Source organism: Buteo buteo, chromosome Z (assembly GCF_964188355.1).
Source record: "Buteo buteo chromosome Z, bButBut1.hap1.1, whole genome shotgun sequence".
Classification (NCBI taxonomy): Eukaryota; Metazoa; Chordata; class Aves; order Accipitriformes; family Accipitridae; genus Buteo; species Buteo buteo.
The window spans coordinates 54,971,279-54,995,948 of NC_134204.1; the positions used below are offsets into that span (position 1 = coordinate 54,971,279).

General features: G+C 45.9%; 1 protein-coding gene across 4 annotated transcripts in view; it reads left to right on the plus strand.

Moving 5' to 3' along the window:
- PSD3 (pleckstrin and Sec7 domain containing 3) overlaps positions 1-12,885 on the plus strand; it is a 114,465-nt gene extending 101,580 nt beyond the window's left edge. For all 4 annotated transcript variants that reach the window (XM_075020993.1, XM_075020994.1, XM_075020997.1 and 1 more), the window contains one exon: positions 2,657-12,885. In XM_075020993.1, coding sequence (XP_074877094.1) covers positions 2,657-2,869 — 213 coding nt within the window. In that variant the 3' untranslated portion in view covers positions 2,870-12,885. The remainder of the gene's footprint in view (positions 1-2,656) is intronic.
- The last annotated feature ends 11,785 nt before the right edge of the window (positions 12,886-24,670 follow it).

Sequence of the window (24,670 nt, forward strand, 5' to 3'; positions counted from 1 at the left end):
CAGTAAAAAAAAAAAAAAAAGGTGAGCTATATGAAAATCCTGAATGGAAACTTTCCTCTGGTTTTGGAGTTTCCTCACCTTCCCTTCAGAACAAAGTCCGGTCAGGGTCAGGCAGGAGGTGGTGACAGACTTTGCTGCATGGGGTCAAAGCAAAAGGGCAAGAGGCAGGCAGGGCAGTCTTTTGAACTTGGCTCTTTCAGGCTGAGACTGCAGACCAGACCTTGCATCTGTGTACAAAGGGCCATACTGATACATCTCCAGAAGCACACCAAAAGGGCCTGCAAGTCCCAATGGAAGCAATGTAGTCCCATTAGGAGCAAAGAAGCCAGATTCCTTTTCTGTAGGCCCTTGCGATTCCTTTTTGTTCACCCACCGGCATTCCTTTCATTCTTGTTCCTGATGAAAGACAAGTGAGATGGTGTTTCCTGCTGAGGGGAGGTGAACCAGGAGATGCCTGGTACTTGTTCAAGGATGCAGCCAGGGGTGTTTCTTCTTGCTGGTATCTTTGCTTGTAGACACTAAGGAAGGAACATTTCTCTTTGCTTGCTGTCTGAGGAAGTACAGCTCCAGATGATGGTTGCTCCTTGCAGCAAATTTATGGTTTGAGAGAGATCTTTTGAGTGCTGTCAGGTGAGAAGTGAAGCCAGAAATTTGATGGGTGGCTACCTCATCTCCTCATTATGTGCAGTCAGTCTTCAGAGATAATGTTGCAGAAGCTTTTGAATGGTTTTAAGTTAGTGGTTTTACTTTCTTGACAGAATTTTCCAGATTAATTTCCTTTAAGGAAAAATTACCACCAGCTTTAATACCTACCTTTAAATGTCAGATCACTGAAAGAGCAAGTTTGTTGCAACTGAAATCAAAATAGAAACTTCCAACGGCATTGCTTAATTGCGATAGGAATCATGGGCCCACAAATCCAGGGCAAAATGGCCATTGGCAGACATGCAGCGCAGAAGCTGGTCCTGGATATCCATTCTGATTGCTGGGTCTTGTGACCCTGGTGGGGTTTACTGGACCAACAAAACACCAAAGTCTGTATGGCAATGAAGGCCCTCTCTCCCATCATGAATATTATGCTGATCCCAGGCTTAGAGCACTGGCTTGCCTCCTTTTTTGCAGAGGTGTCCCGTTCATTGTGTGATGAATCATTCATCTGTCTGGTGCATCATCAGGGTTCTGCTTGCTGTTTCTCCATTTCCTTTTTTTATTGAACGACACATCTTACCTGCTTCATGTGTTTGTCTCTCACGTTGTGGAGCTGGAGCTCCAGATATGGAATTGATAAGAATGCTTTTTTGTTTAATTTTTGGGTGCGTTCTTTTATGATCCTCCTCTATGAGGTTTTGTTTATTCAAAGGACTCTTTGGAAACCCAGTCACGTTCCCTCCTTTTTTTTTCCTTTATATTCCACACTTCAAAACAGTTACCCAACTTTTTGACTTCCTGGCCTTGAATTAAGTGTTGTTACCAGAACTTTATTATTTTATTATATATTGGAAGAACTTTTCTTAAACACCTTTTCCTCTGTCAGGAACATAATAGTTTGGCAGCTGTTTTGCCACTTGGAAATATAAATTAACGATCAGTGCAGATGTCTAAGTCCTCCTTCCCTGGCTCCCAGCTGACTGAGATCACTTTAATTACAAAGCTTGCACCATGTCTTTAGTGGATATGTCAGGGGCAGGTTATTAAACAAATCCCAGGAGGTGGGTTGCTCTGTTCTCAGGTTCTCCTGCCCCAGCTTCTGGTTTTGAGGGCCTGCAGGGATCTTCTGTTACCTGTACCCTCATTTTGCTGTTTGCTGAGATGTTCTGTGCAGAAAGACATACTTGTGGCACACAGAGTGAAATCTTCCTGTTGGAGAGGGAAAGCTCTGCTCCAGACAAGTAACAGAAAAAGCAGGCATGGGGCATAGTAAAGTGAACTTTTTCCAGTTGGAAAATACAAGTGTCTGGATAGAGAGCAACCTTCTTCATTCACCATGAGTGGCCCTGTCAGGGGAACATGCTGTGCTGCTGTCATAGTTCTCATCTGTTCCTTTTTGTTAAGGTCTGGCCTTGCAGAGCATCCTCTCACAGGCTCAGTGGTGGCCAAGCTGGTACAGTCTGAGCTTAGCAGGACCCTGCTTTGGTTTCTCCCTTGTGGGCTGAAGCAATGAAAGCAATACCTGCTGGCGGGAGTACAGGGTCACAGGGGAGAGCTGTAGCCAACCAGAGCAGGATTTTTGTTGTCCCTTAGTTTGCTGCACTTTATTTCCCTGCCTGTGTGGGGCACATATCTCAATATGTGTGAGCACAGAATATGACTCAGCGTGACAAAGGTCAGCAAGCTTTCACCTGGTGGTGTTACCTGGAAATCACCATGCGCTCCGACTAGCTGGGAGCTACTGTTCAGCAGAGCACCAGGATTTGTGTGTTGCAAACTGAGTGCCTCTAATTGCACAGCACCCCTGGGCTCAGCCTGCCTGAAATCCTTTTTATACAGTGTAATTTATGTTAGCCACCATTGTTCATGTCCACATCAGGCACCATTGTTCGCATCCATATGAGGTTCCTGGCTTTCAAGGCCAGCAGAAACGATTAAGTTACCCAGACTCAAGCGATTCTGCAGAATTTCTTCCAGACTGATTTGGGCCTTTCTTTTCATTTCTCAGAAAAATCGCTATGAGATTTACGTTGGCCTCCTGAAAGAGGGGGTGAAGGAGCTGCTGAGTGGAGGAGAGAATGATGCGCCAGGACTGAAGAAATCCCACTCGAGTCCCTCATTGAATCAGGAGTCTCCAGTTAGTGCCAAGGTGAAACGCAATGTCTCGGAGAGGAAAGACTACAGGCCAGAAACACCCAGCATTAAGCAGAAGGTCACTTAGGGTGGAAATGACAGCTGGGGGAGCAGCCGTGCAGCAAAGTACCGGTGGTCAAAATTTTTTCATTTAATAACCTGTCATTCACAAAAAATAAGTGCATCTGCCTGAATGGGGTGTTAGTGACATTTTCTATTGTATATTTTGCTGTTTCTGTGCAGATTGTGGGAGATGTCTTTGCTCCTGCTTTGCTTTGCTTTGTTAATTTATCATTTAGCAATTGAAGCATCGGGACTTTTTTGTGTTGTTCTGTTTCTAAAGGAGCTGGGGGAGGGGTAGAGCGCTGTGACATATTTACTGTCTCTTCCCCATTTATCTCCTCCCATCGGCACGTGGCTTTCATCTCTCAAGTCACTTGTCACTTTATTTATGTGGTGGGTGGGAAAAGTAACTGGACAAATGCTGCAGTGCTGAGAATGCAGGCTGTAGCTGTGAGAAAAGCTGTGCAAACAGGCAGCTGCAGAAGGCTGGTTAGAGCCTAAGGTGCTGGGAACACTGGTTTCCTGACAATGCAGAGCATGTTGGTACTGGTACTTAGCAGCAGGTGCTACAGTAAATAGTCACTGTTGCTTATTGTTATTGCATTGACTCTGGACCCATGAGTGCGAAGGAATGAAACCTGGAAACCGCTGGCAATGCTGGGATGACAGCATTGGAATAATTTGTTTGCTTCCTTCCAAGCAAAGAGTATTCTCCTGAGTTAGCAGGCTGGGGAGTATCCAAACCCGTGCTGTCTCTGCAGTCAGGGAGATTAGGCATTACCCAGTTGGAATGACTACCTAGGCTTTAAATTTATTTGCGGAGGAGGCTGCTGTAGATGTCAGCCTTTAGTATTGTAATTTAAAGACAAAGGGCCTCTGTGTAGTTTTTAACTATACGCTCTCACTTAGCTGCTATGTAGAGCCTTATGATGTATCGTGCCCTGATACTCCCCCTTCCAGGAGTTTCCTTGTTGGTGTTCACAGATGGGTGTTTGCAATTTCTCTGCTAGTGACAAAGCACTTTGCCTTTTCTCTTCAGGAAGAGATTCTTCTCAGCTCTCCATTTTCCTGCTTTAGCTCACATATAGGTGGAAGAGGCTGGTGCAGACTGGAGAAGGGGACAGACGTGTCCTCACTGTGCGCCAGGGTTTGGTGCTGTCCTGGCTACTCCATGTCTGGAGGCCAGCACAGGGCAGCCTCAGCTGTGGCAGATCTTACCCTCCACGCACAGGGAATCAGCCTGCCTTGCAGCTCCTGTGTACCCTGTGCCAGGCTTTCAGAGTGGAGCGCAAGACAGGGACAGACCACCACGAGTAGAGCTTTCCGTACCTGAAAGCCTCCTGTTTGTGCCACAGGCCCTCAGGGTGGCCAGCCGTCTTCAGGTACAGGGAGTAGAAAGATGATGTAGTAATCATTTTCTTGCTTCCTAGCCCCTCTTGCCGGGCAGCATCATGGCTCTGCAGAGAGTGCTGGCTCACCTGTTACTTAACACCCTGGGTTTTATCTCAGGTTTGATTCTGGCCTGCTGGGTGAGCTCCGACTGGTCTCTCCCATTTTGCCTCACCCTTCCTTCCTCTATGTGGAGGACACCCAAACTAGCCTTTCCTGCAGAGCACCTTGGGAGAGAATGTTGAAGGCCAGTTGAAAATTGTTTGTTGCTGTTATTTTTGTTGTGCCTGGCACAGGGCAGCCTTCCTGGTGGATGTGATTCTTAATGCATAAAGAAACATCAAGATCAATGCAAGGGCTGTTTAGAAATGCGCTGGTGTTTCTAGCCCAAGTAGTCCAAGGGCCACACATCAAAAAAATTACGACCTGAGTGGGTTTGTGCTCTGCCAGACTTCCCAAAGGGTCCAAGTCAATTAAGCTAACTTATTGAACTGCCAGTTTAGTGGGCAGGTCAGGGAGTGATCGAAGAGAGAAGGACGTTAACAGGCGCTGCATGACTTGCCTCCCCCACTGAGGACCACAATGCAACAGCTTTCCCGGTGGTGTGCTCACCATTGGCTGTAACAAAGATGTTGCGCTCTCAGATGCCGGGAGGTGTTGGAGCAAATTGATCCTTGCAGCTGCAGCCCAGCAGCAAAACCAGATGGGACTGTTTCTGTGTGTGATATTGGGACATGCACACATCTGGCATGTGTGACCACTCTGTGCTAGAAGCCAGGAGGTTGGCCCCCACCCCTGGCAATGTCAGTAAAAACTGCAGAGTCCTGAATAGAAACTGTCAGTGCTTCCCCAAGTGCTGGGGCTTTAGAAGTTGTGCATGCTTACTACAATGGAGCAAACGTTCAGTCCTCTTCCTGAAGAAGCACGATGCCTTCTTCTGCTGGAGCCAAAGTGATGTGGTGCAGCATAGTGGGTTAGGAGATTCAGTGTAGACAGGTGCACGATAGTGCTCATTGGGAGAGATTGTTTGAATTAAGCAAGTGTGGTACATCAACAGCTCATGGACGGGAAACAAAGCCAGGAGATACCTGCAGCTGTTCATCGTGCTCTGGTGGTTTAAAACAAACAAGCAGAAGAGAAAGTAGAAGAAATTCATTTGGGGAATGCTGAATGCACATCTGAGAAGAAAACTTGCCCTGTTTTAGATAATGGTGTTAGGAAGCATGCAGCAGAAACAAAAAAAATGTGCAGATTTGTAAGTGGGCCCTGCTTGACCATCAAGGCAGGGTTGTCTAAGTGAGCTTTTTGAAGGCAGGCTGGAACATGCCCAGCAAACCTCTTGTGATTGTGGAGTTCAGTGCTTTAAAAGGCAAAGAGGTGGCATTTAACTTTTTTTCCCTGGCTTTTAAAATATTCTGGTTGCTGTAGACTGCAGTTAAATTCCTGAGCTCAGAATGAAATTATTCCTGTAAAATGCATTTCCCAGCTTTGACACAGAAACTGGATAATTCCTCTTCAAAGTCATTGCAGAGGAGATGATTTGAAGCAATACGAAAAGTCAAAAAGTGAACTGCAAAAATGATAATTATTTTTTCATTATTTATTCTGTATTTCCATTTATACTTTTAAACAGTTTAGGGTATATTTTTTTAAGTCTCATCTGGGCTTAGCAAACTCAGTTTTTCACTACGTTTTTTAGTCATTAAACATTTGTTGAGCTTGGAGCACTCTTGGTCAGAGTCAGATTGCTGAGGCGTGCAGATTAGTTTACTGAGAATTTGTCAGGTTCTGCTCAAGTTTTAATTAACACAGTTTTGGTCCATTGCTTTATAAATTCTAGGCATCCCAGGCACCCATGTGAAAATACACATTTTGGAGGCCAAGAGAGAAAGGTGATCCTGTTGTGAATGACTAAGGCTCTTGGACTCTCTTGGGAATAGGATCATCTGCTGAGCAGTACTGTAATTTGCTTTTTTCTCCCCCCTGATGCTATTGTAAAGGGTGGGTGCAGATTCTCAGGAGGTCTCAGCGTGCATATTCTTGGGTGGCACCACTGAGAGTCTGGCCAGATAGCTTTGCATGGTACCCGGTACCCTGCCTTTCTTTGCTGAAATACTTGCCTTTCACAGAGATCAGTGCTTGACCTCTGTGACTCAGGAGCTCTTGTTGCAATATGTAAAGATATCCTGCTGGTTTCCAGCACTCCTCTGGGATCCACCATGCAGCTGAACTCTGTATCAGTGGAGGAGCCTGCAGCTTTCTGGGGGTGCTCAGTGTGAGCAGGAGTTACTGGCAAACCACTGTGAGCGTGTGTGCGTGCAAGCCAGCCTTTGCGTTGGCGATGCAGGGAGGTGTCATTCTTCCCTGCCATCCTCCCTGCTGCAGGCATGCAGCCATCGTTCAGGCAAAGCCTCTGCCTGCGTGTTGAGAGGGGGGGATGCAGGGAAGGGAGCAGGATGGGGACAAAAGGCTCCTTGTATCCCCCCCCCTCCAGATGCATAGAGAGGTCCTGGAGGGACCCATCCTGCTCTGAAGCATTGCTGGTTGCTAACCCTCCAGGGGCTGGACCATCTCTTCTCTCTGGCTGAGGGAGGAGAGGCAGGAGAGGACCTCGCTGGGTCTGCACCTGGCAGCAGAGAGGCGAGGGAGAAGGACAAAATTGCCTTCCCCTCTTCCCACTCAGCAACCAAAGCAGGTGAGATACTCTCCCAAAGCCAAAACTGCACTGTCCTCTGTGAGTCAGCAGGATGCAGGGGTCTGGTTGAGATGCTTGTCGTGCAGCAGTGGCTGTGAAAGAGAATCTCTGGGCTGGCTGTGTTTGTGTGCGTCTTGCAGATAAGTCACGCATGGACCAGTGAACATGACTACAGCTTTTAAATACAGTATTTATGTTGTGTCTTTAATTGACGTAGAGAGATAAGTCAGCCAGCTGAGTGATTAATGCAGCGGAGCTGTGGGGGAATGCCATTCAGCTGTGACGCCAACTCAGACAGTTTTTCATCTGTAGCCAGCCACTTGTAAATGGTTACCAGAAGCTTTCTAAGGGCTTGTAACAGCTCATCCCTTAAGCACTTTCCCTCTGATCCCACCTGCTCCCAGGGTGTGGTTTGTCCATGTTTGGGGGCTCGTGTGGAGAGCGGTGCTCAGCACAGCCCTGCTTTGAGCAGGAGTTTGGACTAGCAGACCTCCAGAGACTGGAATTGTTCAGTGACTTTTCACAGCTCCAGTGCCTTCTGGTAACAAGGCTGGCTGTTCTGACTTGAAACAGCCAATGTTTTTGCCTTTCCCCGGTGGGGGAGTGAGGTTCTTGCTTGATTAGAGCAGCCCCTTCAGTGAAGAGGTGGTTGTGGCAGTGGAGAAAGTCCAAGGTGGCAGGGTTATCACTGGGCATCTGGAGGCATTACATGGCAATGTTCTCCTTGAAAGCAGGGGAGGCTTTTCTCTGCACACGGTGTACCACTTACCGTGTCTGCATTCTCCATCCCTAAATCAATTTTGGCCTTCTTGCAGTTAGTCTGACAGCTCCTCCTCCTTTTCTGTCAAGCTGCTCCTGTCTGTCATCTTAGCACCTCAGCTGCTTCTGTATAACAGGTCTCTTTTCTTCCATGCTTGCAGAAATCCAGAAAATTTGACTGTCCCGTCTTGCCTTGAGAAAACCTGCTCTGAAGCAGTGCTGTGTTGAATGGATAACCCTGTGAACAGCTTTTTCATTCTGCTCGTTGGTAGCCTGTGTTTCCAGCCACAGTTATAGCTGGGAGGTGTGAAATGGAGTTTCAGACTGCTGTAACCCCTGGTGTTATGCTGCAGGGACGCAAGGACCCCCTAGTCTCCTTTCTGAAAGTCGCAGAGGTAGAGGCAAGCCATGCTGTGGGGAAACTGAAAGACTGTTTTGCAAGGAGTTGCATACTTCCCAAATCAGGCCATAAATTTTCCAACCTTTTGGGGAGCTGTGGGAAAAAAAAAAAAAAAAAAAGCCTTTTTTCAGTCGGTGTCCCCCAAGCACGGAGAGGTGGTATCCAGGTTCTTGGAAACACCGGCTGCTTTTGTAGAGGCATAGGCAGTGTACACACCTTATCTAAAGCAATCTTACAGCTTGCTGCTTGTTTAAACTTTCCCCAGTGTTGCTCTCCCCAGGCTCTGGGACATTAACGAAGTACACATTTTCCCCAGAGTGTGACCAGAGCTCCCCAGTGTGTGTTCCCAGCATCTGATATCTAGGCTGCCTAGAGGGGTGAGCCAAATAAGCTATCTCACAAATTTCTTTGAAAGAGCTGGTCTCCAGCTTGTGCTTTTTAGAGGATATTTTTAGTGCATATAGAAGCAGTATGCCTCCTCTCCTCTCCTCTCTCCCAGAGCTGTCCCAGCAGCATAGGTGTAGTATAGTGAGCTGCTTCACCATATGAGACCTGAACATTTGCTCCAGCAAGAATAGGCTTTGTCAGCATCCAGAGAAATGGTACCACCTAAGCTGAGCACCAGTGCACAGGCAACAATACTGTAGGAGGATAAGCAGAAAGCCAGTGCCACCTCCCCTGGCTGGTCACCTGCTGGGGACTGTGTGCTCGAGCACTGCCCTCAGTCAGTGGTGAGGGTAATTAGAAATGCTGGCTTCCTTTTTGTCGTGGTTTAACCCCAGCTAGCAACTAAGCACCACGCAGCTGCTCACTCACTCCCCCCCACCCAGTGGGATGGGGGAGAAAATCAGGAAAAGAAGTAAAACTCCTGGGTTGAGATAAGAATGGTTTAATAGAACAGAAAAGAAGAAACTAATAATGATAATGATAACACTAATAAAATGACAGCAGTAGTAATAAAAGGTTTGAAATGTACAAATGATGCGCAGGGCAATTGCTCACCACCCGCCGACCGACACCCAGCCAGTCCCCAAGCAGCGAATCCCTGCCCCCCCCTTCCCAGTTCCTAAACTAGATTGGACGTCCCATGGTATGGAATACACTGTTGGCCAGTTTGGGTCAGGTGCCCTGGCTGGGCATGAGAAGCTGAAAAATCCTTGACTATAGTCTAAATACTACTGAGCAACAACTGAAAACATCAGTGTGTTATCAACATTCTTCACATACTGAACACAAAACATAGCACTGTACCAGCTACTAGGAAGACAGTTAACTCTATCCCAGCTGAAACCAGGACACTTTTCCATCTACACTGTGCTTCTTGAGGAATTGTCCATACCACCTGCTGCTTTTCTCCCTTGTGATAGCAGCACCCTCATGCAGGGGTGCCACAGTCCTGTTGTTAGGAGGCCGGTTTAAATAAGAGTAAGGAGGGTGGGTCCTGGGAAATGTGTCCAGATCCTATCTGGGACTATTTGCTCTCCTGTTGGCACCATCCAGTTGAACAGTGAAAGGAGGCAGGCTCAGCCCTGCCTGAGAGAAGGTACCTTACTTGTTCATTTTATTAGCTGCATTGAAGCTGTATTTTAATTATTTATTAGAGCACTTCCCTTAGCAAATGCAAGCAACGGCTTTCCCCAAGGCCGCACTGATGACCTGACTTTGCTCCTGTGGTCAGGAGGAGCAAATTTAGCCCAGCCCAAAGCATTGTCTGTCCTCACTTTGAACAATGAAATACTCTGTAAAAATTATAAATGTTTAAACAATGAGGGAGCTCCCATGGCATCTGCTGTTAAATGTGTGCCAGGAATGAGTTGGGGTACAGACCAGAGGTTTATTTGGACTGAGAAAAAGTACATCACTTAGCAATGCAAGGATCAAAAGTGCTACAGACTAGGAGGGCAGGATTTTTCTCTGACATAAACCATTGTAATTAGGAGCCACTCTACAGCAGTGGTCTTGTATGTAACTCACCTGAATGAGACCAGCACAACAAGATACTTTTTATCTAAGCAGGCAAGGTTTCAGCTTTACCTTGGGCCAAGTGAATATCCTGGTGTAACCACAGAGCAGCTAGCCAAGCTGTCGTGGAGGCTTGTTTGACACAAAATTCTCTGACTCCCCTGAGCCTCTTGCTGGGAGAAGGAAGATTGATGATATCCAGTCTGTGTCACTGCACAGGGCAAACTCTGTTGGTAATATAAGTCTTAAATCACTTACACACTTATGAAAACCTCATGCTCAGCGCTGTCAAATAAAGACTGTAGGATGAGAACTGGGGTGGATTGTGTGGGTTTTTTTTAATTTGTACATATTCATGACAACTATGTCCTCTTACTCAAGGCTGAGATTATAACTTGGCTGAAAGAACAGAGTTTTTTGGCAGTTTGAAAACTTTAAAATCACTACTCTTTGCGTGAGGTACAATCTGAGGCTTACTTGGTGAACATGTTTAAGTGATGCCTATAGATGTGTGTATGTATTTCATAGGTATAGTATGGCTTCTGTGGCTCGGCACTCCAAAGCCTGGTGTTCTTTTCTGAGGCTTATTTTGGTCAAAGTACTTCAGCAGCTGCAAACTTTGTTAGGATGCTTGTTGTTCTAGTTGTTCTCAAATTAGGTTAAACAATCGTCAGAGCTTTCGCAGATTTAGGGTATCCCTTGAGCTGCCTTGATCTCCATGTGTTGTCCACCAGGGGCTGCCTGTTGCTCTGCATGTTGAAAGCAAAGGCGTATATTTGAGAGTCTAAGCAAGGATTACTGGGTGGCATTTTCTGCTAGCTTAACACTGGGCTAACTCTGTCCCTGTTGATGTCAGCCGATGCCTGCACCAGGAGCATCTGTGCTGACTTCTTCTGAAAATCACACTCTGGGGATCTAATACACAGCTTTACTTCTGAAAATGTTGACCTCACTCTGTGAAAATTCAGCAAGGGGACATCATGTCGAAAAGTGTCCAAGCAGGACAGGTGCCTGTGATGTCTCCTGCAGATACAGCTGTACAACAGTAGTGAGGGTTTCTTTCTGCAACTGTACAGATTTCCAGAAGAATGTCTGGCTCATCAGCAGGGAAAAGAGCAGCAGGGCTGAAATGTCTCTCTCGGGCATCTTGTAGACCTCCCAGAGGTTTCCCTTGTGAGGTTTAAACAACCTTTAAAAAAGTTGCTGGTTGAAGTAAAAATACATAAGGAAACCCAGTGGGTTTTCCTATTGTGCTCTAGTCAGGGCAACACTAGCATTATCTGCATTTTCCTTGGAAAGGGAGAACAAAGCCTAAGGGTGGGATTCTTACCTGGAGTCATAAAACTCTTATGCAGTTACCTTGAAGCACTTGAGCAACCTCAGTGAAGCCATGCTTTTGTACTTCACTGGACCATGGCCAGAATGATTGTGTCTTGCAGGACTAAGACGGGAGTGGACTGCAGCTCAGGATGGAATGAAGAGAGACAACCCCATCACCTTGCTTTGGGCGAGCTGTAATCCTGTAATCCTTTTTCAGGCACTGAGCTTCTCTCTTGGGTTGCCTGCCTCCCATAGTGATGTAGTGGGAAGATGAGGGTGAGCACTGTCGTGCTCAGAGTCGCAGTTAGGAGCGTCATTTGCCCTCCACCTGAGCTGTTGCAGTGTTGTTTTCCTTTAAGCTGAGAAAGGGGACTGAATTTTCAGTTATCGTTGTGTGGTACCCATATGGGAAGAGTAACTCGTGGTAGTGCAGAAAAACATTTTGCACATGTGTGTACACACACACCCTGTGCATCTCCTGTGTGCAGACCTAACCTTACAGGGCCTGACAGCAGTCCTTGCAAAACCTTGCCTCTGGGTGGCCTCCTATCCCTTTTGCCAAGTGTAGGAACCTTGCTTCTGATAACCTTGAACTCAGTTTACTCTCATAACTGAATTGCTGGAGTGTTTTTCATGCAACACACTAGAGACGCAGTCCCGGTCTCACTGCTTTGTGGTAACTTCTTGGTCTGCTGTGAAGCAGCATTGAGGTAATCACTAAATCTTTTCCAGCAGTGTGAAACTTGCTGCTCTGACTCTTGGGATGGTCATCGTCTCAGGTTTGAGGCTGTCCTACCAACGGGGCACCCCATTTTGTCCCTGGGAATGTGCATGGCCAGGAAAGCATACTCCCCAGTGGTCAGAGTCAGAGCTGTGCAGACTTAAGTCAAGCCCTGGTTCATGGGAGATGTTTCCACGTGCTGCTGATGTCCATAAGGACTCAAACATATACTTGCTTACACAGAGATGCGTTCCTGAAGCAGAGTTGTCACTCTTTTCTACAGGTACTACAGGATGCCCTCCCTATTCTGCTTCATGTAACTGGTACTAGAATGATCATTTCCTGATAAATGAAGGCACTTAATCAGTCCTCTTCCTCTTGGAAGAAGGACTTTTGGGGATATTGTTATATCATTTAAAATAATATTTTGGAATTTAAGTTTACATTGCTTTATTTTTCACTTGAGGTGACTGTATATAAATATTTTCCTCTATTTTATCATTGCTGATAAAGTAAGCCTATGGTATACAGACAAATAATTTGCCTTTGATGTATTGAAACTGTGAGATATAAAGTAGACTTCTCTCTTGTGTCCATGTTCCTGACTATAACTCTGTTCCTCTGTGTTTTTATAAGTTGGAATAAACGTTGCTTACGGGCAACAGAGAGCCTGCAAGCTTCCCAATAATTTTTATGTAATTGAAATCAAGCAACCCTAGTGAAGGATCTCACATATGTATAATGATATATGTATATGTACAAACTTTAGAAAGAAATAAACCAAATGTATTTCATCTTCTGCAGTTGAATGGTTTTTTTTATTGGAGTCCTTACTGCTGCTTCCTATGAGTAAGAACATGAAGGTGGCTTTACCAACTCATACAGCAGCCTCTGGCTGTCTTGCTTAGGAAGATACAGACCAATTAGCTGGTGCAGCCTTTTCCCAGGTGCACCCTTCTGAATTCTGGCAGTCAGCAGTTTCAAGGTTTCCTAAGCTGGAGACTGCATGTACTGCCTGCCTTAGAGAAACACAGTCTGGACCTGAATATCTCTGCCACTGCAGCCACACACAAATATATAGCAAACGCTTCTTACCGAAGGAAGCGTGAGGAGGCATGTTGTTGGGGTAACCAGTGGAGCTGGTACTGCATGCACACTAGCCCTGTGTGAGGGCAGCTGGAGGATGTCTCTCTTCCCTTTGCACCTCTGCAAGAGGTGGCTTCCCCTCTGGGCTGTTACAAGGTGTGTGGCCTGCAGAGTTACCACTGCTTAGCTGTGAAGAGACACCAGGAAGAGAGTTAGCTGATTAAAAATGGGTTTACTGCACATGGGTTGGAAGAGGGAAGCTGCAGCAAACAGCTCTTCGGAAATGGTTGGGAGTTGACCTCAAAATTTTTATGAGGTAGTTTGTTTGAGGGCACTGTCAAGGTTGGGAATTGCTGTTGGCCTGGTGGATAGGAAGCAAGGACCCATGAGAGGCAGAAAAGTTAGACACTAAAGAAAACAGGGGAGTCCAGAAAGACAGAGGTGGGAGTGAGTAAGAAATGATAGCTATCCAAAGTAAGAGGAAAGAGGCTGTACAACACACAGAAAGCAGATAGCCTTGTGCTTGCAGTTCTTGGATTGGACATGGCTTAATGTGGGAAGATAGGATACTGTGTGGAGAGTAACAGAGCAAATGAAGAGGATGTGTCCAATACCAGGTGGGGCATAGAGAAGCTTTACAACAGGGCTGGCAGCTTGTATTTGGAGACAATGGCAGGAAGACATGTTTTTTCTTACCAAGACCTCTGTGAGCGTTTGACCATCTTGAGATGATTGTTTCTTTGTATTTTTTCCTCCTAGAGACTCAGCATGTTGCTTTTAGATGCATGGCAAGACCTCCAGCATTTGGATAGTTATGCGTGCTTTTTTTTTCACACCACGATGCAGGATGTCAGATTTTTTCATTGCTGTTCCATCTTCATTATGTCAAAGCGCTCAGGGTTTTTGTTTCCAGTGCATGCTCCTGGATTAGGATGTCTTTTATGAAAAGACTAAACGAAGTGGTGGTGAGGATGGCTGGGAGTATTTTACGAAGATGTATTAAATGTCTCCTTGAAGCCCAAGTGAATGTTTTAACCATGTCTGAATGTTAATGGCAGTGCTGCTCACCACATTTTTTCCTATTTTGTCTTCCTAGCTGACAAAGTCAACGCTGAGTGTTTTCTAGTGATTTTCTGCCTGGAATCATTACTCGTGTCACGTTGCTCACAATGCATTAAACTAGAACAAAATCATGGAAGAGGTGCAAAGTGAAAGACAGATGCATTTATATTCTCTTCATTGTCCATTTTCAGTTCAAGTTTCCAGTACAGAATATAATTATCAAGGGAGCCTGAAAGAGCTAGCTTGTGTCCGCAGGTGAAACTTGCGCAGTCCACAGAAGCTACACATCTCTTTGGCTTTTTATGAATAATGTAGCACAAGAGAGTGGCTTAGCCCAAAAGTAGAGCACAACTTGGTCTGAAATTGTCATGGGTATGTCTAGATTAGAAATGGGAAAAAAGTTCTTACCCAGCAGAGCGCTGGTGTACTGCAGTGCCATCCTAAACAGCAAGGAAAGGGCAAAAATACCCAGTAACTTATAAGGTAGAGCTTGAAGGGGAATGACACGGTGATGACCCAGGTTTTCATCTGTCAGGCTATTGTTCCAGCTCTTTCTTTCCACTGCTTTGCTGTTAAATGGATGTTTCTCAAAAGAAATTATGCCAGCCACTATACTAGCCATTTTTCTCAGAAAAAGGACCATCCTAGAAAACATGAACTGCACAACAGCTAGCCACCATGCTGGGTTTGCTGTCATGGTCATGTGCATTTTAGGGCATCTCTTCCGGTCCCATTCCACAGCTAGTTTTTTGGTGGATCAGGTACATAGATAATGTGGCTCTTTGTTTTGCTGGTCTGCTCTTGACAACAGGACACAAAGACAAGGAGCTTAACTGGGATGAGGAGGAGGGATCAAGGCTGAGTAGACTGATTTGCCTCAGACAATGTGTAAGGTAATGTGTTGCTATTATGAACTAGAGATTTGTGGGGAGGTTTTGGGCCCCTGTGCCCAGGCAGGGTGTATCAGTAATACTGTATAAGGTTGAGATTGCCCCAGTAACAACTTTGGAAATGCTAGACTTTGGTACAGATGTTGCTGAATTGGACCAGTGAGGAAAAAGTAACAAGGGACATGTTGTGTCTTAGGGAGGAGCTTGGGCAGAGAAAGGGAAGTACAAGGGTGGCAAAAAGGTTGTTCCGGAAATGGAAATGATGAATAAGGTAGAAAATCAGGTAAAGAACAAAGGATGGGGCAATATTCTGAAAGAAGGAGTGCAGGTGCCTACAGACAACAGTGATGCTGACTTGCAAACCCCAGCTGGTGGGACTCACTTTTGGGCTTTCCATCAGGTCTATGTCTGAAAAACATGGTGTGAGAGGGTGAGCTGCAGAGGGATAGATTTCTACCCTGGTGATAGGTCATATAGGGACTGAAAGGTGGTGGATTTGTGGATTTGTAAGTGAATAGTGGATGTGTGTGATTCATAAGATTTAAGAATGTTAGGTTAACAGCTTTATAATTGTGTGTAATAGGGTGGAAAATAGTATAGTTGCAGATTAGCAGTAGTGGTGTGTTTATTTGATAATCAGTAGATTGATTACTTAATAGATTGATCAGTTTCTTAGTAATGTGTTGCTTAATCACTAAACACTAGTTTCCTAAATCAGTTACACCTTGATCTTGCAATCTAAATGGAGGGAGTTGCTTCTTGAAATAACAGTTACATGGGGAGAAAGGCTCCAGGACAGTTCTTGTCTAGTCTTAACTTGCTTCAGCCACAAGTTTAATGACTTAGATATCTAACTTCAAGGATGCTTGCAGGAATATTTGAAAATATTTTAATTATGCAGGAACTCTGCCAATGACCACAAGCCACAAGCTAAAAAGGTTGAGTCTCGAGAATGCAAAAATAACAGTAAAAAGGATGTGTTGGGAAAGCAAGGTCTGTGAATTAAAATCTCAGGGACAGACTTTTATAGTGCACAAGCATTGTGTTTTCTCAAAGAACAAACACTACTTGTCTACCTGTATAAAGGCACTGGTAGGCCTTTATCTGTGTGGTCTTGAAATAGAGAAACACCTAGAAGACTGCAGAAGAAAGCAGAACATAGTACCGGGGACTGAAAGCTCTGTGGAAAAGATGGCAAGGAGGGTTTGCCCAAGGGGAGAGCAACCAGGAACTGTTTGAAAGCCAGAGGCAAGAAGAAAACTGAACAAGACTGTAAAGAAAAAGCATGGGAGGCAACTGAACAGTACACAGATTCAGTTATCACTTGGAAAAGGCAATCCATTAATAAGAAAGGAGAAGCCACCTGTGAGGGTTGCCCAACGCCTCTCTTTGTCCAAGTGCTCTTTTGGTGAAAAGTTCTCATTGTTTGCAGAGACACTTTGAACACTGTCAGGGCTGCCATGGGGTCAGGAGAGCATGCTGTGTGCTGGCCTTCAGGGAAAATTGCTCAGAGTTAGCCAGGATAAATATTCCTTCCTGTGCTTTGTAACTTGGAAGACAGCAGCATCCCTGGGTCTGTGTGCTCTCTGCTGGATGGGGAGTGGCTTTGCTGGGAAGGGCAGAAAAAAAACCCCAAACCAAGCTGAAGCCTGTTTTCCTTTCACCACAATACAGAGATTGTTCAAAATATGTGGGTTTGGGCATGTGGGTGGTTGGTTGTTTTCTTCCCCCCAAGAAAATGTCTTTGTTAGCCAGAAATCATCTTTCTGATCTGCCTCAACTTTTGATGCTGAGCTCAGAAGTGTGCAATACAGATGCTCTGTCACCTCTTTGGGAAGGTGAATATTTTTAGTCAGCTTAAGCAACCTTCTCCTCTCTGCCCAGGTGTCCAGTGTAAAAAAGCACACTTTCTCTTTACAGGGTAATTCCAACCAGACTTGTTAACAAAGACAGACATGTGTTTCTGGACACTCGTTGTGGGTACAGTCTTCAGCACCGACACACGCCCTGTCATTTGAGAAGAAGTAGTTTTGATAGAGGTGATGACAGGGATGCTGCTGTGAGGGTCGGTGTGGAGAATGCTCCTGTCAAGCCAGAATTGTATGTGTGATACCCAGCTCTTGGTGCACACTGCTTCCCTTCCCATCCCATTCCATCCCACCCCATCTGGGGCTGAATTGTGCTGGGCGCCCCATAAATACTGAGACTGGGTTGGATGGAGCCAGGGCTATTGCCACCATAATTACTAGAGTAATAAAGACACCAATTACTGCACCCTTGGCTTCTCCCAAAGAGATGCTTACCGTGGCAGGAACTTGCAGTGGGCTGTGCCTGGGGCGGGAATACTCTCCATGTCTGGGCTAAAGCATCCTACTGGGACAGTGTTGTGGGGGCCTTGTAGCCAGCCAATGATAGCAAGTACAGTGTAAAACCTGAGTCCCTATTACCACAGCCATACCCACGCTGCGTTTCTCAGGCAACTGAGGTGTGGGCGGCAGTTAGAGGTTCTAATTGTTTTTTTGGGGAAAAAAAGCCCATACACGCACACACAACAAAAAAAAACCCAAAACCAAAAGCAGTGCTCTTTCTGTTTAGCTGCAATTTCTGACTGCACTTTAGACAAATTGTCAGAATCTGCATTCCTGTTGGCAGGGAGCCAGGCTCCCCTGCACGCTGATTAAACTGTGTGTGGGCAAAATGTAGGTACATGATGGGGACCTGGTACACTGAAACCTTGGAGAGCTTTGTTTTCCTTTGCTGCTGCTTTCTTTTTCTCTCCAAACTCCTTGCAGGCTAGTTTTCTGACCATCCCTCATTGGATCTGTTTTGGGGCCTGAACTTCCAACTTTGGTTGCTGAGAAGAACCGTGAAGCCACAGAGGCAGCTGCTCCTGGTACATAACCCCTAGCTGCTCGTTACCCCTCTGAGTTACCTGGAGAGACCTAAAATGTTGGGCTACAGCAATATAAAGGGAATTTTTGCAGATGTATGGGAAACCCTCTTCTGTAAAGGGACCAGCCAGCCAGCAAAGCACATGCTACTGGTCCGGCTTCAGCCTCCCCAGGAGCTCCATCTGTGACTGCTCCTCTGAGGAGCGTGGCTTTGCTTCAGTGAGCTACGCTGCCCTTCTCCAGCCTGGGGCCTTGGGTTCTCTCCAGGTGACACCACAGGCAGCTGCCCAGGAAGCACTGCAGCTGGGGAGTTTGAGACATTGGCTTTCTAGTCAATCTGCTGCTTAAATCTCACAGCCGTAGCATTTCCACTGCCTTGTGTGTGAAGACTGGGGACCATTCCATCGTACCCCGGATATGTGTCTGCCTGTCATGGTGGGCACACTTGGTTTATACTGTCTTGCTTGTTCACTAACTTTTCATTTGGTGTCTCATTATTTCTTTTAGAGCTTGTCAGCACACAGTCAGGAAGGTAAGATGAGTTGACCAACTTTTGGAGCCGCAGCACGCATTGGGTGGAGACACTTTTCAAGAACATTAAGGCTGAGTTCCACTGTGATTCAAGGTCTCTCCACTTCCATATGGGAGCTGATACCACCACAAAGGGCTTGACTGGATGGCTACACCTTAAGTGAGGTAACTCTGCTTTAAAATGCGTGAGCTGCACTGCACTGAACACCTGTGTGGGCATCCCAATTCAGAGACAAGGTGGCCTCCATGCAGCCTAACTTCTGGAGCGAGGCAAGCTGAATCCCTTTTTTAAATCTGAACATGCAAGCTGAACCCCTTTTTTGAATCCCACAGCATTCTGATTAACATCTTTAGCTAATTCCTCTTGAACTTTCTAAGAGATCTGGCACAAACCAGTCCCTAGAGGTATTTTGCAGCCCTCTGGGCTCTTGCTGCACTTGTGATTCATCAGATGTGTCTTGATGTTTAGCTTAGTGTGCAATCTGACTGATGGGGCCTCTTTGCCAAGCTTTAGGAGCTGCAGAAGTCTTGCAGGGCTTTGCATGTGCCAACCGTGCAGTCCGGGGCTCAGCCTCTCATGATTACAGAGAAGGGTCTGGTCCTTTAGGTAGGAGCTGCCTGGAGGCTGAGGTGCCAGCTCCAGCATACTCTGCCGTGATCTGCCTCTGTGCCCAGGAGCCAGGGAGGTTTCACCCTTAGCTTCCTCAGGAGAAAACTAAGGCTAGAGCTGTGGGTGTGCATGCCAGTTCTGCCTGTACTATTTAAACTGCAAACACTCCAGGGCAGGGGCTTCAGCCATGTACATTCAATGGTAATAAATATTAATCCTTGTGATTTGCAAACTGCTTGGCTTTCAAAGACTGGTGTGACTTCAATGCAAAACACAAAAGGCCTGGCACAGTGTTCTATGAGCCCTGGGGACAGTTTAACTTGTTCAAATGTGTACTTGGCTTTGAGTCACAGATGTGATCAATCAAAGGAGCAGTCTTTTCTGTCTGACTCACCAAGGCTGATTCCTTGAATTTGAGGGTTTTAAATATCCACTTGATTCAAGCATTAAGGAGTTTGACTTGAAAAATTCTGGATGCTGAAACTACAGTGTAGGCAACTGACTCCAGCTCCAGCAAGGTCAAGAAAAGATCACTTAGGTGCTAAAGGCAGAGGACGTCCACTGGCTTTCATCAGCTGAGAATTGAGCTTTGTGGGCAACGAACTGTAGTTTCATTGGAGTGCCAAGCCAAGAAAACTTCCCCTGTAAATTTGCTCTGATCCGTCTCTCATCTAAATGGCTTTTAAAAAATGAAGAAAACCAAATCTACCTCCATGAAATGGGATTTTCAGGTTTGTCATTCCAATCCTGGGGACCCTGATTTTGCCAAAGAACAATAAATGAGAAGGGGGAAAAAAACCTGTGCCCCTCCTTGTCCATTCAGGTACCTCCTGTTGAAGTACAATTTTTTTTCCACATTTCCTCAGCCAGTATGCCTTGACGCCTGGTGAGTCCTTGCACTGTCCCACCTCAAATGGTGAAATGCTACTGCAGTTATTGCTGTTCCTCTTTTGGCTGTGATGGGTGTGAGAAAACACCAAATTTGTTTGGCTGCTGGTATTACTTGTAGTATTTTCTCATTGGAATATGTCATCTCTTGCTTATCTGTGCCCCTCAGTGCTTTTATTGTTGTGCTAACTGACCACATCATATTGTATTCTCTCCCCCCATGATATTGTCCTCTAGGTGGAAAATGAAGCACAAAAAGCCCAAGTAACTCAGTCACCCAGGAGTTTGTGAGCACATATGGAAGGTGAATTCCCCTCTCCCAGAAAAGGCAGTGTATCACTTTGTGTCATGCTCCTTTTTTAGCTGCCTCAAGTACTTTGACAGCTTCACCTCCTTTATGAAGATCATCCCTTCTTGGTCTTATCCTTCATTCCTGCTCTCAGCTTGTTTAGTTCGGAATTACCATTAGAGAAAATTTCACAACTGGCTGAATCTCTGCAATTACTACTAACACCTCCAGCATATGTGCTGCTCTCCTAGCTCAGTGTGAAACCCCAGTTTCAGACCAAGCAGTAGAACTGGAGGGACAATAGTATTTCCATCTTGATCTGTGCGTGAGCATGTAAGTACAAATTAGTCCAAGTGATTAGAGGGGTCCAGTTGCTCATCTGTTACACTGGATGAAAAGGTCCTGCGTGCCACAGTGGCTGATTGTGGTATGTTGTCTCCAGCTGGGTACTTCAGTCACTTGTGTGACAGTTAAAACAATATAAGAGAATGGATTTCCAAGGGTTCCATGGTAATGATTTATAGGTCTGTAATCTCGTAGTCCCAGGATGCTTGTAACCTAAGAATACAAAACTCTGAATGTTCTGATAAAAATGCAGAGTGACATCTTGCTTACCCAAATGTTGTGTTTGTCAAGTACTTGGCATCTCAGAGAATCAGGGCTGAAGTAGCTGTGGGATTCAAAAGTTCTCACATACTTCTACATGTTTGGGTTTTTTCCCCCTTTTCTCATCCTTCTTAGTTCTAATGAGACACTCATTTCGTGGAGAGGGGAGGTGTTTTTATCAGATTCTTGTCTTTACCTGCAATATGCTATATGCTTTCCAGTGAAGTGGTTGAGTCACCATCCCTGGAGGTATTTAAAAGATGTTTAGACGTGGTGCTTAGGGACATGGTTTAGTGGTGGACTTGGCAGTCTTAGGTTTACGGTTGGCCTAGATGATCTTAAAGGTCTTTTCGAACCTAAATGATTCTATGATTCTGTGATTCTATTTGTGGTCACTTGTGCTACAGTCATCACCTGAGTTCAGAGTACTGCTATGCTAAGCAATGTGTAAGCCTCCCACACCTCCAGACTGTGGCCTTTGGGTATAAAACCAAAAGATTTATACCCAAGCTGAAATTTGGAGGTAAGAGGTTTATTGGACTTTTTGCCATTAAATGCTAATAGGGTCAGGACTTAATGGCTGCAGAGCATGAAGATTAGCAGACAAAATAGTTAGGAAAGACAGATAAAGACAAAGAAACAGGTACACTGTGGCCATTTGCTCATGGTCAGAACATTGTTACTGTTAACTGTTCTTAATACTGTTGTTATGCACAATAGACAAAAATAGGGGCTACTTGGATTGAGGGTGGAGGCTAGCCCTGCCCTGACAGTGGCTTCCATCTTGCCAGGTAAGAAAAGGAAAGCACAGCTTCAAACAAATCTAAGCACTAGCCCCTGTTTTCCTGCTTAAGCATAGCATAAATTATACAGCATTGGCCAAGTCTCCTTATTAATTTCACTCTGTAAGCAATCATGAAACATTTAGTTTTAATATGAAATATTCAAGTTCTTCTCTGATTGTTTTTGAATTCTTTATGTATAATTTAAAGAATTCGCTAACATAGAAATTATTAAACATGGATATGTCAGATTACAACAAAGCTAAAGTGGAGGGACAAGGATACTGAAAACCAAAGGTATTACCAAAACTATAACAAAACTATTTTGAGTGCAAGATTTTTCCTTGGGTAATGAAAACAAGAAATAGTCCCCGATTTTAAGGCTAGAAGTGACCTTGTTGATAATGTGCTAAAGCGAGTGCTGCTCAGTCTGGAAAGCACTGGATGGGGTTATTATTACTGGCATTAAGCTGTCGTCACACCAGATCAGTTGCCTGGCTTTGTGGTGCACTTTGGTGACGTGAGTCCCAGATTTTGCAAAGGGTGCGCCAGAAAATGTCACCCTATGGTTCCCACACATTTGAGCTAGGAAAAGCCCTGATGGAAAGATGTCAAGGGATCTACCTTGGGCCTAGGTAAACTGCTTTTCACTTGAAAAAAACTGTACCATGCTTGCTCTGATGTTGTGTCTCCAACATGTGCCATGTAGTCATAAGGTATTTGTACTGTTGTGAAAAGCAACACAAGAACTCCAGCAGGACGAAAGTGCATTGTTCTGGTCTCTCCCGGTGCTGTACACTTACTGGCTTTCTATGTGTGTCCCCAGAATGCCTCTCTTGAGGAGGATGGTGAGGTGGGGGTGCAGAGGGAGAGCTTTCAAGGTGAAAGCCCTCCTTGCTCCTTCATTGGACCTGAGCTATGTCTGAAACCCACCAACTTTTCCAGATCAGATTTCTTCTCTGACTCTTTCCAAAACACCACTGCCCCCAGATCTGTACATGCATACCACCAAGAACATCCAGGTCCTGCATGCTTCTGCTGACCCACAGCATGCCAGCACGTAGCACCCTGCACCAAAACACCGAGCTGCAACAGGGTGCAGTGCCTCTTTGCTGCCACACTCCTCACCATTTGCCTGCTGGCTGTCCTGGACTCTCTCTGCCGGCTGCAATGCTCTCTTGTCAAGATGTTGTCGGGTCTCATCTCAGCCCAGCTTATTGAGGTACCTCCTTGATTCTCCAGCTATCAGCCCCCAGATTGTTCCCTGTTAGCTCTCCCACTAGCGGCACCCTCCTGGCTGCCCTGAGCTGCACAGGGCTGTTGGGAAATCTCCCCCATACTCAGCTGGCAGGCAGGGAGGGGGTCCGTGACATGCACCATGCACTGAGCACAGCAAGCCCCCTCTGCCAGGCGCCTGCCTGTGCTGCTCTGCTGATGCTGCTGGAGGAGTCAGTGGGGTCACTGCGGCAGTGAGCAATGCTCCCCAGAGACAGAGGACCAGCGCACGTCCTGTCTGGGCGGCTGCACGGTCCCGTCTGGCACGGCAGGGATGAGGGATCAGTGGCTGCGGCCGTGGATGCCCTTGGGGAGGGAGGGGAAAAGGCGGGAGCCCCACAAACGTGCCAGAGCAGAGCTCAAAATGTGCTGCCAGCATGCAAAAACTCCTGTCACAGCCCAAGGGGTGGTGGTGCTCTGCGAGAGAGGCAAGGGAAATCTGCTGTGGGAGGGCTTGAAAGGCAGAATTGGCTGAAGGGCTGAAAAGTGGGGAGGAGCGGAAACTCAGTGCAGTGAAGAAGTCTGGCTCACAGGCACCTGGCAAATGCTCCCAGCTGTCAGAGGACAAGAGAGTGGGGCAGCAGCGGAGGCTCACAAAGAGTGCAGGGGTAAGGGCAACCAGGGAATGCATGGGAGAAACATCGGCATCTCTGTCCCTTGCCCCAAGCCTTGGCCTCAAGGTCTTTTGCTGGCATCAGTGTCAGCAAATCATGAATCTTTACTCAGAGCCCAGAAACAGATCCCACATTGCTTCAAGCTTCCCGCCTGATTGTCTGAATTGTGCCATAGGATGATGATGGGGTTGGCAAGATAAGAGAGGGGGCAGAACTTGCTAGATAGAGCTTGATGTTCCTTGTTGGCCAAAAAAAGTTGCTGCTATGATTATTCACCCTTTCCAAGGCTATTAGTGGGCTGTAGGCGTATAGGGTTTCAAGAAAAGTGCTATCCGTTTAAAAGCCAGTTAAAAAAATCACCAACCAACTATGTTTCTGAATAGAAATAAGAATTTCTGGAAAGCCAAACACCTATTTATTATTCTTGAGAAGCCAAGTACTTCTGAAAAAAATGGCTCTTTGTTGCTTCTTGTAGTTTCAAATCTAATGCAGTTGCAGGTGGGGACAGTTCAGCGGTAGGAGCTTTCACGTGGATTAGTAGCACAATAAGCACAGGAGCAGAGGGAACAGTTTGTGCATTGCATCACAGCAGCTAAGAAAGGCATATGTGAAATATCACCTCCCATCATCCAAGCAGGCATACATCTCAATTCTTTCTTCCCCAACTGGCTCCTGCTTCAGGGGGCAATGAGGAATGAAGCACTGTGTTGGGAATGCAATCACTGATTGCAGAGGAAAGGGCAGTCCTTGGTAAAGTGGTTATCATTCAAGCCTTGTGCCTGCTCCAGAAGAGCCAGGTCTTAACATTCTTCCTTAGCAAAGGGAAAGGAAGGATGAAGTGGGGCAAACCACTGTGCATTTTAAACAGCTTTGATTCTGAGTTGGAGTTTTATGTTAAATATCATGATTCATCTCTATTTATTTTGTTAAGCAGTGAGCAAGCAGAAAGTCTAGCAGCTGAAATGATGTGCCTGAAAGACTCCTGGCAGGCAATGCATCAAACAAGTATTGATTAGTACTGCCACAGGAGCCATTTTGCACAGTAAGACCTTTATT